This window comes from Aquila chrysaetos, chromosome Z (genome assembly GCF_900496995.4).
Source record: "Aquila chrysaetos chrysaetos chromosome Z, bAquChr1.4, whole genome shotgun sequence".
Lineage (NCBI taxonomy): Eukaryota > Metazoa > Chordata > Aves > Accipitriformes > Accipitridae > Aquila > Aquila chrysaetos.
Window position 1 is genome coordinate 25358200 of NC_044030.1, and position 14533 is coordinate 25372732.

Consider the following 14533-nt stretch of genomic DNA (forward strand, 5'->3'; position numbering starts at 1 on the left):
TTAAAGCTTGACAATTGTTGAATTTTTTTTGTGATTAAGCAAATAGTTACATTTATCCATATATGTTACTGAACGTGAAGAAATACATAGTTTGTCCTATGGCAGTTAGTTAAGATGAGCCTTGCCTTGCTGCTGTTCACTAATGAAATTTGGGTGTCCTGAAAACACAAGCATGATGACAGATTATCCGTGCCTTATTTTCAGTCTTCTGTAATTGCAATATGGGGCCATGAATTAAATGCATCTTTGCAAATAATAATTACTTTGTCACAGCTTTTATGACAAATACCATTTAGGCTGATATTTGTGGAAAGCAGACAATGTATCGCTACTATTGAATAGGGAAAGTCTTTTCCAGTTTGAGTTTGAAATAAATCTTTTAAATATAAACTTCATTTTTCACCTTTTCTGCCTTTTGATTTCTGGGAAAGGGAGAAAAAAAGAGCCCTTTATGACGATTTGTGTGTGTCTGCAAGATATGTTTGTGCCATATTCCCATGTAATTTAAAATGATTTGGGTTTATATTCATGGTCAATCAAATAGTGTAATCTATTTCTAATAAATTGTATTAGTAAAGTGAGGATACGAATTGATGCTAATGATTGCTGTGGCATATGTGGTGGAACTTTAGGATTAAACCTGTAAGTAAATACTTTTGAGTATTGCAGCCTCCTGTAGAAATTAATTTAAAAATTAAATTGAATTTGTATTTGAATTCAGAAGTGGTTAAAATAAAACAATTTGCTTGTAATTTCTTACTCATTGGACTAGGAAGGTATATGTAATCTTAAATGTTTGTAAGTGTTTGTTTTAGTTTAATAGTGTAAAATTTACTAGTATTTAACTTCTGGTGTTATATTGTGATCTCTATTTGATCCTCTGTTAAAAAGTAATTTTAAAAGTGTTAGTCAAAAGAGAAACTATGTCATCTCTCTCTGTGTGGCAATGAGAGATCATCTGAGCATAATTCTTTGCAACGACTAGCCTTTATTTCCATTTTCATCCTTTGACAAAGTGCAATAAATTCAACTTTTACCTTGCATCATGGCACACATTTTAGTATAGAGATAGCAATGCAAATTTTAAGCTAAGCAGGAAGAACCTATGTAAACACACACCTGTAGTCAGGCAGTTTCTCTCAAAACTATTTCATTGCTGTGATTTTTTGATTTTTTTTAAATTTATTTTTATTTAATGATATTTAGTGTCTCTTCTGCTGATAGAGTAGTGGTAGCCTGGCTGCCTTTGTTTGCAGTAGATACAGCTATTTCTGTATATAAGCAATCTTGTTGCTTTAGTTTTCTTTTTTTTGTGTATGTATTGCATCTTTGTGGATGTAACTGAGCTCACTTATAAGCTGGTGAGCTGAGTTAGTCCAGGATAAATGGTCTCTCTGTGTGATTTGCCTGTATCTTGTGAAATAAATGCATTTCAGGAGTTTTGGTAAAAAGGAGTAAAACAAAGTTTTGCCTGAGGTTAGCCTAACTGCACCTTATGGTTAGTTATGGCATGCAAGGATTTCAGGGAAAACAGACCAGGGAGGTTGTACTTTGTTTGAGTATGTGATATAAACCACAGTATTGGAGGGTCTGGCCACATGCTTCACGCAGGGCAGATTTCTGAGTGGGTTTTATGTGGGCCTTAGTCTGTAGTCTATAATAACACAGGTAAGGCAAGAAAGTTTTAGGACTGAATTAGCAGATGAGCTTTTTTTAAACCTATCTCTTTTCAAACATAAACCTGAATTTTAGTAAGTCCTCCCTCACCCTTCTCTTGTTCCTGTGCTGCCCCAAAATAAGTATGGTTAAGCTGGTGTCTGACCAACACAGGTGGAGTAAGGAATTGATAAGAAAGGGGGTTTCTTCTACCATTAGTGCTGACTTTCGCAGTGGATACTTACACGTTACATTCGTGGCAGACTGACTCTCTACTTACATGAAAACATATTTTACTCTGGCAGAGTTTATCCTGCTAGGTGTCTTTCTTCTGAGAAATAGTTTACGTATTTTGCAAACTTTTATTTATGTATTTTACAGGGAAAAAATTGCACATTAAAATCTACTTACATTGCAGTGCACCTGTTTTAAGTAAGAGAACATGGTGTTCATCCTGTGCCAGTTACTATATATGTTCGTGTCTCTTTTTCCTTTATTTCTGTTCAAGCTTCTGTAAGTTTTTATTAATTGCGAGGCTTTTTAGTTGGAATTTATGGCTTGTATTGTTGCACCTCAAACTTTCTTTTTGAATTATCATCTTTGCTTCAGAGCTGTTCCTTTTTGCTCATTCAATTACTGGATATAATGTAAAATAAACTAATACTTATAGAATCTAATTCAGAATAGTCAAAATATTTAATTTCTGTAAAACAATGCAGAACTGGAATTCATATATAAGAGGCTGCAATACATAAAAAGAAAATGATTAAACCATATCTCACTTATCATAGATCTTTTTAATAGGAGCAAAATCTGTGCCATTAGTTCCAGACCAGCGTATTTCCCATTCACAATGCTTTAGTGCATAACTTATAAATCTGTCGTCATCATCCTGTATTACTTTTTCAAAGCAAGACTAACGTCAAGCAAGTCAGGATGAATGAAAGTCAGTGAAGGTCGACTAGACAATCCAATTATTAAAGATTCTTGGAAGAACAGTACTGTGATCTATGAAATAGTTGGGTGTGAATTTATGTATCTTTGTTGACAAGGGTCATTTCTGTAGAACTGTGGTATATTTTTCTATGGTAATCTGTTTTTAGATTATGCTAGTCTAATCTGTTTGTATAGTATGTCTGAATGTCAGTTGTTTATACTCTAAAATATTTGTTAATTTGCAGAAGCCATATTTATAATACAGATTTCATGCACCTGTTCCATCTCCTGAGTGGTGAAGAGGCCTTTGAGGAAAATGTGACATACAGTTACATATTGCATTATGAAGAGACAGTGTTAAGATTGCATAATCATTGCATACATGCCATTGCTAATTTTCCATGCATTTTTTTCATCAGTCACTTATCTTTCTTTCATTCTGCAGAACAGGACATCTCTTGGGAGCATAAAATACATTCCTACAATTAAAGAGGTTACTTTTCTGGCATCTACTTGTAGTAGAAATAGTAAGCTGGCCTGCATGTTTGAGTTTAAATATAAAAGTTCAAGTATGTATACAAGCCATCTGTGCTAGACACTGCAGATAATAAAATAGAAGAAAGTCTAATTAAGCAGGAGAATAGTTGTTTTCAGTCTCAGAAACTTACTTGAGCTTTAAATTTAGCTTTGTTACTTCTCTTTCAGATCTGTCTGAAACTTCCCTACTTTTTTTCTCCCTTATACAAATAAGTCTAATGAAAAATAATACTTCTGCATACAAACCTTGTTTTATTATGTTCTTTGAGCTATATGTAAATAAGGACAGATAGGATCAATTATCAATTATTCTAATTGAAAACTGGGTGATTGTATTTGAGTATAATGCTACATATATGTTTATAAATAAATTCCAAACTACTATTACTCCTCCTCTTCCTCCTCCCCCACCCATGCAAAAAGGAGACAAAAATACCTTATATAAATTTTATTTTTTACCCATTCATCAGATATTTAGTTTACAGGTGGTTTGATCTGATATTTCTATACATAGTTATCTTGTATTCATTTTATGAGAAGCCATTCTTGTGAAATTGCAAGTGTGTGTGTGTGTATATGTATATATAGAAATATATATGTATATTTTCCTTTCTAACTAATACAATCACAGGAGAGTGTGGTCATATGTTAAGAATAGCTAACCAAACAGAATATCAAGTGGCCCTCCTTACAGGCTGTCTGGTTGGGAATCATGTTATTAAAATATCAATTGCTATAAATGACATAGGGTCTGAAAAAGAAGTAATATATTCTTAGACACTGGTATAGCAAAGAATGCTGACTATGAGATTACAGTGCTGATTGAGAAAATTTTTACAATGTTTCCCAATAAAACTTGAAGTCAGCTTCTGCAGGTGGCGGATTTTTGTTGGCTGACAGCAAAGGACCGGATCTGTTACTGAACTGAACTTAAAGACAGCAACAGGTTCAATGCACTGCTATTTCATTCAGTCAAGATTTAAGAACAGAAATTGCTATTTGCAGTAGCAAAATCCTTGTCTAATGTGGTGATTTCTATCAAGTAATTGTAAAGCATATTCAGGTAATGTCACGCTACTTTTGACACGTTACCTGGAAAATCATGAGGCTTGCATGGCATACAGAGGTCATGAAGAATTTTTTTCTGACTAGATAGATGCTGCATATCTAATGAGCACTGAAAAGGTTCACTGCTAATCTAGAAATGATTTAATATATATTGTCATAATCTACTGTTACTAACTTTTACCAAAACTAGTTTTTCACAAATTTTGTTCAGAATGCAAAAAATTCCATAGTATGGACAGAATATATTTTAAGACAGTTTTATTATTTGCATTCAAAGCATCATACTTTTTAAAGTCTTCATGCACCCAAATGTCAGATATATGTAAGAAATTATTTGTATTTTAAAGTTTTAAGCTCTGTAATGAATTTGTGATGTTTGGATTTATGCTATTGATTTTTCATTACCACATTTTCTTGCTAGCTAGGGCAAACCTGTCTGCAGCAGGGAATCATACTCTAATCCTCTGTAGAGAGAGGAGGGTGAGATTGTATCAGGGTCCTTTGCTTAGATTGTTAGGTGAAACAGAGGGTTTAGTTGGTCTTCTACAGAAGAGATGAACTTCTTTTCTTCTGCTACTGTGGTGCTGGTAGAATGCTAAATAGTTCAAATCTTTAAGGCTTTGATGTCTGGTAGTTTTTGTCAAAGGGTTTTAGTAGTTAATATCTTAAAATTCCCAAATAGTTGGTGTGGCTGTCCTCAGCTGAGAGGGATGTGCAATAATAAAAATGTAAGATCATGTCAGATCAAAGTCAAAGAAGAAATTTCTTATTACCCTGGATTTTTTTGTTCAAGTAGGCAGACCTGAGACATGCATCTATGCAGATACAACATGATCCCTACCCAACTTGTGATTGAGTCTGTTAGCTGACCCTCTTTCCCTTCCTTTTGGCCTGTTTTCAGATTCATTGGCTTCTACATACACAATCCCAAAAGGCTTGCCTTTTATTTGGCAGATGTGCAACAATAAAAATTTTTGCTCAGTGAGAAATTCTTGCTTTGAGAAAGCTGCATTAGACCTATAACCCTATTCAGTAACTCCAAACCAATACAGCTTATATGTGTTGGTGTACCTATAATCTTGTTGGCCTCCCTTATCTCTGGGTTATCTTTTAAAAAATAATTTTGCCAGAGTCTTCACCAAGATCACCATATGCTGCCAGTGTGCAGTTAAGTGACATGTTAGTTGGGCAAGTTGGAACTGTGGATAAAGGTGATCCATAGCACATCAGGAATAATGTTCCTATATATGTATTCACCTGAGACTCAGTTGTGGACTAGATATTTCAAAACTTGTTTTGCTTCTGAGTTCTGTGGTAGCAGCAAGACATTCTTATAAACCTAGAATGTCCTCGGCATTCAGGATTTATGATTCCAGACTTAGAGACACATTCCTGAGCAGTTTGGCTGGAAAATACAGATTTTATCCCAAAATCAATACAGAGTTTTGCATTACTGTCACTTGCTTTGGGAATATATACTTCTCAGGAAAAAAAGACGAAAACTTGTGTAAAGGAAGATATGCAGGTGTCTTAAGTGTACCCACGTCAATATTATATTCTTCACAAAGTTCACAAAATGTTGTCCTTTTTAAATAGTCTACCTATAAAGCATTACATTTATGCAATGGATTGTGGTTTGTAATTATGTAATTATGAAATTTCATTAGAAAAACTTAATTATGAAGAAAAAATAGTTGTAGGAAATAAATAAATCACAATAATAAACTACGTAACATCTCCATTCAACTGATAATTGACAGAATGGTATATTACCATGAGATACAAGTCTGATGTGGGAAACAGATGTAATATTATCTTTAAGTTAAAATCATCCATTGCTTTGTTTTAGTAAAAATGCTTAGAAAAGGAATAGAAACTTAAGATATCACACAGTTCAAATTCTCTGCAGTTAATGATGGGTATAGCATGCGTCTGCAGGATGGCAATAACATAAATTTGTTAGTATTTTCATGTCTGTATATAGTTTATGGGAATAGTGGATAGAATGGTTTCTTGGGTTATTTGCAGATAAACAGGCTGACAGTACTATTTGAATTTGTGGACATTGTTCTCTCTTTTCTTCCGTTTCTTCTCCTCCTCCAAGAAGATGATCCCCCTTTGCTAAAGATGATTTTTTTCCTTCCTTTTCATGCATATGTGTAGAGGTGTGTGGGTACCTGATGTTTTCTCTCAAACTCTTGAAATAAATAATATTAGTGATAATAATAATAAAAGTATTAATAAGCAGCTTGCCAATGTTACAGAGAAACTTTTTAGACTGTATTAAGTATGTGCTCATATCACCTATTCAACTATTACCTGTATATCTTTTTCTGTAGGTGACAGATCGGTCAGTGAGGGCTTTTGCTGAACATTGTCCTGAGCTGCAATATGTTGGTTTTATGGGCTGCTCTGTTACATCAAAAGGAGTCATTCACCTCACCAAAGTAAGTATTGTAACTACTTTTAGCTAGTCATTAGTGTGTTTGACTATTGCCAAACAATAGGTATCAGCCAGTATAAGTTTATACATATGATGAATAATACTGTCATGGGTAGAAACATTTCAGGATCAATGAACTTTGCATTATTTGAGCAGACACATTCAGATTTCCCTGTGTAAAAACACTGTAGCAAAACTATATTTAAGGGAAGATACTTTTTCTCAGAAATATGTTTAAAATGCCTAGTTATACCAGATTCCATTGCAAACAAAACAAAACTTCGTAACTGGAATTGCAAAGTTCTTAGTGCAAGAGATTTAGACAGACCCCTTACTGCAACAGTATATCCCCTATGCACATACATTTTGTATATATCCATCTTTGTATTTTAACACAGATAGTGTGACAGATAGCTTTTTACTTCCTATTGCTTTTCTTTTATGTAAGAGGAGTGATGTGTGGGTGAACTAACTTGAGTGAACCTGTAGAAAATAATGGAAGAATTCCATAAAATGAATTGACTTGGTTGAGGTGGACAACAGCATATTAATTAAAATTCGTAACTGAAAGTATATTCAGGGATCATGCAAACATAAGGAAGAACACAGGAAACATGCATCTGGAATACATAAATTAGTATTTATAGCTAAGAACTTAAAAAAAAAGTTCAAATGGGAAAATGGAACATATTATAACTGGTAAAGATGACTGTAGAAATGGGTATTGAATATGAAAATTTCTGGTAAACATAAAAATGGCTAAAGAGATCTTGAAGTAGCAAGTGGAGAGCATATTTAATGAAAACAGAACGCGCCTTAAGAAAATACAGGGTTTTTGATGGAACTGTGCAGTCCTCTTGTTGTACAGAACCATTCAGGTTTTCTGTAAAATATTTTTATCAGTTTAGGGCAGCTCAGTAGCTGAAGATACAGAAGAATTGAATACATTTTGGAACACATGCAAAAAGAAATAAGCCAGAGAAATTAATTTGCATGATAAAGGTATAGCACCTCAAAGGATGCAATTTGGAAAGGACTCAGTGTGTATTGAAATGATGTATAAAAGGGGCATATACCTGCAGGAGAGAGAAATAATACAATAATTTTCATGTCCTATGAAAACTATATATGTATAACTATAGGTTGTATTTATATACACAATAGAAATGTAGGAGGTGTATAATTTAGAAGTCTGATATAGGGCAGGTTATGTAGTCCAAGGCTTTGTGGGAAACTCCCACACAGATCGCTTTTCAGGTGCATGCTTTGGTTACTGCATTATTCTGGCCTAGATTTACTGAGTATTTAATAGATGTCTTATCCTTCAACCAAGTGACTTTATAATCCTCTTTATTTGATTAAAGAAAAGTCAAGATCTTGAATTTTCTTATTAACATTTAGTTCTGATTTTCATATGGTTTAATAATAATAAATTATTAGAAATCCTGATTTACATAGGAGTGACGCTGTTGTACATAGTCCTTCAGAAAATATCTGGGAGGTTGCTTTGTCACAAACTTGAAAAAAGTCATATGGGATAAGTAATTGGTGCACGTGCTTTTCGTTGGGAGTTGAGACTTGGGCATTCCAGTTTCTTCCCCTCCATCTATAAAAACTTTCTGTAGGCTATTAATACTGCAAAGACAGTGATGTGATAACACTGAACATTAGGGGTTGTTTAGCCTGGAGAAGAGAAGGCTCTGTGGAGACCTTATTGTATCCTTTCAATACCGAAAGGGGGCTTATAAGAAAGATGGGGACAGACTTTTCAGTAGGGCCTGTAGCGATAGGACAAGGGGTAGTGGTTTTAAACTGAAAGAGGATAGTTTCAGACTAGATATGGGGAAGAAATTTTTTATGAGGAGGGTGGTGAAGCACTGGAACAGGTTGCCCAGAGAGGCTGTGTATGCCCCATCCCTGGAAGCATTGAAGGTCAGGTTGCATGGAGCTCTGAGCAACCTGATCTAGTTGAAGATGTCCCTGCTCGTGGCAGGGGGAGTGGACTAGATATCTTTAAAGGTCCCTTCCAACCCAAACTATTCTATGATTCTCTGATATGATGTCTTCTGTAAGGTTTGCTAAGTATTCTTTCACATATGAGTGACTTGTGTGCGCAATAACAAGGTATTTTTTTACATTTTTTACAGCTACTTTAGGCTGAAGTATGCATGCATGTAATATAGGCAAGTGGGATGATATATATTGAGGGGAAAGAGAGCGAGTAAAAGATTTTCCCAGTCATACAGTGACTGGGAAACTGTATTGGACTTCAGGCTTTTTTACTCTGAAGCTATTGACAAGTGATACCTGATTAATCTTGCTGCAGTGACTTCAGTAGTGTTTCCACCTGGCTCCTCTGGCAGGTGTTACTTCCTCATAGTACAGCAGGCAATTTTAACTAAAACTCTGAGTTGCACTGAAGCAGCTAGCACAGACACATGTTCCATTTCTACAGTTCTTTCGAGGAAATAAGCTTCAGCAGGGAGTTAGAACAAATATCTGGGGAGTAGTAACATGATATTTAACTGCTGCATCTGTCTTTTTCCGGAACTCATCTGCTGATGACATCATTTTTTTGTTCTAACCATCATGTATTTCTTATGATTGGTGTATTTCTTGTGTTCAGTTCTTAACTAGTACTTCATAAGTGCTTAGTAATAATTCCAGTCCCATATTCTTAGAGAATGTGGAATCTGTTCTTTGGTCTATGTGGCCTGTGAGTGTGTCCCACAAGACTGTGCAGACCTAGTTCCCTTGTGCCCTTCTGCTTCCTGTGTGCAAACTGGAGATAACAGCACTGGCCTCTGTTGTAAAATTGCTTTGAGGCTGATGGATGTATAAAAATTGAGTGGTTTCTTATTACTGTATTTTCCCCCTAGTAATGTTAGCTCTCCTTAAAAATACTGGCACTTGAAAATTCTGAATTACATTGCAGCTGAACCACAGAGCTTTTTTAATAGTGAATTGTGGGATATGGATTGAAAATGTTGTCTATTTTAGAAAAAGAAGAAACATTCAGGGTTTATTTTCGTTATTTTTCTACTGAACATAGTGATGTTCAAAAAAGTTTGCTTCTTGAGCAAAACCATGTTGTCACACTAGTGCCTTTTATCCTTGAAGTTGTTATAAACTACAAAAAATGCACCTGAAGTAAATAATGGTTATTGGGCAAGATCAGAGGTACTGTATGTACATACAAAGGGTCCTTTTAAATGTTATTCTTCCAATCACAGGAAAAAGTCATTAAGTAAGGATTTCTGAACAGTGATTCTGGGACATTCTTTGTGATGATTGGCTTGAAATTTTAAATGATGTAGTGCCATAGACTGTGTAAGAGAACATTTTTACATCTTACCAAACTAAAGCTGACCATTTTGTTGAATGAAGTTAACTGAGCCCCTCCTAAGAGATTCTTTTCATCATTTTAAAGAATTTGATAGTTGTACCCAACTGCAGTTTCTTTCAGGTTGCAGTGAAGTTAAAAATGCATTGCAGAGAAGACTGATTGCATGGTTGAAAGGGTTTCAGTGCTCTGTGGGTGTGTGAAACTTTAAAAAAAAAAAAACCAAAACCAACAGTTGATTGGAGGTACTTGAGAGTAAATAACAGAGAGAGTAAACTATGAATCAGTGATAATGTAATTTAACAGCAACTTTTAAAGTTTATAAACTGGAAATAAGTCTTGTAGCATGGGTACTATATGTGTAGTTTTTATGTATGTACAAGTGGGTCTCTACAGTGGGTCTTATATTGCTCTCCTTTCTAAAATTATTTATTTTTGTAGCATAAGTTGTAAAAGTATGCATGCAAAAAGTCAACCCCCAAATAATTATTATCAGTCATCTTGGAAGGAGTAGCAGCTTGAATACAGATGTCATTCACTTTCCTATTGTGTTTTGCTGTTGTACATTACAAAACAAAGGAATCTATTGAATAAATTTGTTTCCTTAGTTAACATATATTTTTCAACTCCCTTTTTTCCTCAGGCATGGGTTTTTTACAAATACCTACACTATTCTAAACAAACTTTCTCTTGTTTTTTGTAAGTAATGTAAATTAAGTCTCTGTGCTTACAACACAGGTTTTGAACGTGTACTTATTTAAGCAATGGAAGCTCAATGTTCTGCAATATTTAACTTGAAGAAATGAAATAAAAAGTTGTGAATGTGTAGAACATTAAATCAGTCTATGGGAAAATAGTTTCTTCCGTTAACTATTCAATCATTTTCCAATTCTTGAAACCATGTATGATTACTGTTTCAGAAACACAGTTTATCTCAATAATATAGTTCAGTTACTTCAGCTCTTAAGTAAAAATTAATGTATGTGACTTTTTAAAAAATAGTTTATAGATTCTATTGACATAATAATAAAAAGAATGTGATTTACAATTTTTGTAGGTTACTATTTTTAATTTCCTGTGATCGTACATTTGCTTTGGGGGGCTTAAATCAGAGAGCAGTTTATTCCTTGAAGGCATGTATACGCAGAGAGTTTCAAGAAAATTAAGCTTAATTAGTGAAAGATGTGAATTTAAAGCTCATTAAGACCTTATGAACACTTTCCTTCAGAAATAATTTGGCTTTAGTTCTGAAGAGGATTGATCTTATGTGAATTGTTTAGTGGTGGACTTGGCAGTGTTAGGTTTACAGTTGGACTCGATCTTAAAGGTCTTTTCCAACTTAAATGATTCTATGATTCCATTCTATTCTATGATTTTTAAGGAAGCATATTTCTACAGGAATTGTGGAAGCGTAGGGGGAACAAAAGAACCCAACCAACCAAAAATAATATTATATTATCATAATATTATAATATATTAGTAGTCCCCTACAGTAACAGCTAAATATTCACAGGAGTTGATACACCCACACTGAAAAATTACCTGTGATCCCAATGGTAATAGTAATTTTTTATCATCTAAAGTATATGAAATTTATCCTAAACTTGAACAGTCTCAAAACAGGCATATTCTCTTTCTCTCTCTCTTTTTTGGTTATGATAGTTTTCAAATGCTCTATCTTCTTGATTAGCGTTGTACATATTTTAATATTACAAGTTCCAATAATCAAGACAGAAGTCTTACAAACTGCATAACATTCAGGCACACAAATAGTATGATAATCTCTGAATCTTTAAATACATCAACCTCCATAAGATTTCATTTAAACCAATCAACAAAATTATTAAACAAAAATTATTTTATCATAATTCAAAATATTTGAGATCCAAACGTAGTAGGTAATTTCTTAAAAATAATAGTATTTAATTTTTTAATTTTAATATCTTTTTAAAAGAACTGAAGCTTGTTTTTTCAGAATTCCTTTGCCCAAAACAATTTTGTAATCTAAATGGTTCTTTTGCATCTGTCATTCACAGTAGAACAATTCCCATTCAGTACATTTTAACAGGCAATCTCTTCACAAAACCTTTACATACCAGGCTGTCAATTCTCTGTTAGTGGGACTGAGAGGAAGGGGCCAACATATTCTGTTCCCTTCTAATCTCATTCATCTAACTAGACTTTCTCTGAAACTTAAATGCTATTATTACACTATCTCATACAATTTTAATACTGAGTCAATATTCAGTAATTTCAGCAAGGTTGTGTATATATGTAGCACCGAAAATTACTTTAACTGTTCTTGCTTTCTCTTATGTCTTTTATTTTCTATTTTGTATTTTTAAGCCGTCTGCCTACTATTGGCATTGTCTGTTTTATTGTCACATTAAATATTCCTTCTTCAGTTAAAACATTTTTGTCTGCTGGAGCTGAGTTCAAAGTTTAAATTCTGCTCATGCTGAGCATCCTTTGTAGAGCTATAAAACTAAGAGTTGAAGAAAAGTGTGAATATCTGTAGAAGAATGGCCCTGAAATTGCTCAATAAAATGGTATTGCTGCATGAAGAAAATTGTTTTTGATTGAAAAAAAAAAAAAAAAGGAAAAGCTTTATTCATACTGGTGCCCTAAGATTGTGTATTTAAGTCACAGAGTATCCTTTTCCTGTGGAAAAATGCTAATTTGTTAACGTTTTTTATATCATACTACTTTTAGATATGAGGGTTAGAGGTAGAATATAAACTTAGGTAATTTTTCTTGCCATTTTTTATAATATTAGTGATTAATAAAGAATTCAGCATTGTATCATTAACCCCTTAAAATTGCTTTTCCAGATAAAATATAAAATAGGACATTTGTCATTAAAGTATCCATCCCATTTTTTTAATGAAAAATGGTTACATATACATTTATAACAATTCTCTTACCTGTAATAAGATGTTGATACCTCAAATTTAAATAGGCAAAGGGGTATTCTTTTCACCTGTCATGTTCAGATTAATACAAAATCACGACAGAAGGTCCATTACTTAAGGGAATGTGTATCCAGTTCTTCAGCTCTTGAAAGTCATTCACTCATCTGAAATGGCAATAGTGAAGTTGTATAGATCAAATTATTCTTGAGGAGTTTGCATCAATCTGAAGCAGTTACTTCGAAATTCTAAGACAGTGAGGTTTTATGGATCAAGTACATTGTGTCTGATAAAAAGAATTAACCTACCAAGTAGGTCAGGTGTTAGGTAGGCTGTTCAAAATGAATGAATGTGACAGTAAAAAGGCAAGTGATGGTTGAGTTACTGTATATTGAATATAATGGTAGACCATTATTAGTATGAAGGAAAGAAACAATGAGGGAATGATCATTCTCTTGTGATGGTAAAGGTTAAAATCTACCTTGGAAACCCTATTGATTTGGTCAATAGGAATACTAGGAATTCAGTTTAGTTTTTGAGTCTACACATGCAATGCAAAAGTCTTTTTTTCCTGGGAAATCACAATTTTTTTCTGCTACGTTCATCATTGCCTCGGTGAGGTACTCTACTGTTACCTCTTAACTAATTTGAAGCCATGTTAGTTAGACACTTTTTAAAGAAGCACTTACCTCTGCATTGTTTTATCCTTAGTGTAAGTTTATGTTTTTTACTCTGTAAGTAATAATAATGACAAAAGTATCACCAGTATTGTCACCTGCTCATAAGAAGACTGTTGTTGTGAAAGAAAGCATGTTTTAGTTAAGAATTCTGGGTTTGTGGTTTTTTTTTAATGGGAAGATTTTCTGCATGTCTTTGATGTCTCCTGGTAGATATTTGTTTACTGTCGTAGAACATACACATTGTTGAATTGTCCAGTAGGTTTATTTCCTATGTCATAGACATTGACCATCTTATTGCCAGCATAGTATAAAGGCTGAAGTATCTAATATGAATAGTTGTATGAAGCTATTCCCGTTCTTTTAATTTATGCAGAAGAAATGAGGGATTGATTGTGAGCTTTTTTTGAGTGCATAGAAGATAAGTCTTTTAAACTTCCTGCTAGAGCAGTATGTATGAAATGCAGAGAGGCAGAGCTTGTAAAATCTGTCCATTTTACCAACATAGTATCAATCATTATGTGCTTTTCTCCCTAATAGGCAAGTAGGATTATCAGAAGTTCAATGGGATTACAACAAGCACCTCCACAGTACACCTGTGGTAGTATCCTAATAACAGGAGTATTATTGTCCTACTTCCTCTAGACAATACCCTGCAGTTGTTTCTCAGAGGTCAGGTTCCTTAATTTTGTGCTTGTTTTGTTTGTTGGAACAAAACACAAGAACACCAGTTTCTGTAGAAGACTACCTACATTTGAAGTCCTTTTTTTTTCCTTTTCTTTTTATCTTTTCTCCCCCCCCCCCCCCCCCCTTTTTGTTTTTTCCTTAAATACATTGACTTAATAATTAACTACTGAAGTGGACCAATTATATGATCTCAGTTGTATGCCTTTACTTAATCAAATCCTTAGTGACTTAAATCACTGAATAGGATTATTTTTTCTTTCTTACAGGGAAGGTAAAT

The 14533-nt window shown here is 33.8% G+C and overlaps 1 protein-coding gene across 3 annotated transcripts in view; it reads left to right on the forward strand.

Annotated features, from left to right (window-relative positions):
* Positions 1 to 14533, forward strand: part of FBXL17 (F-box and leucine rich repeat protein 17) — a 291827-nt gene that overhangs the window by 81570 nt on the left and 195724 nt on the right. For all 3 annotated transcript variants that reach the window (XM_041120781.1, XM_030004066.2, XM_030004065.1), the window contains exon 5: positions 6537 to 6644. In XM_041120781.1, the coding sequence (XP_040976715.1) occupies positions 6537 to 6644 (108 nt within the window). The remainder of the gene's footprint in view (positions 1 to 6536; positions 6645 to 14533) is intronic.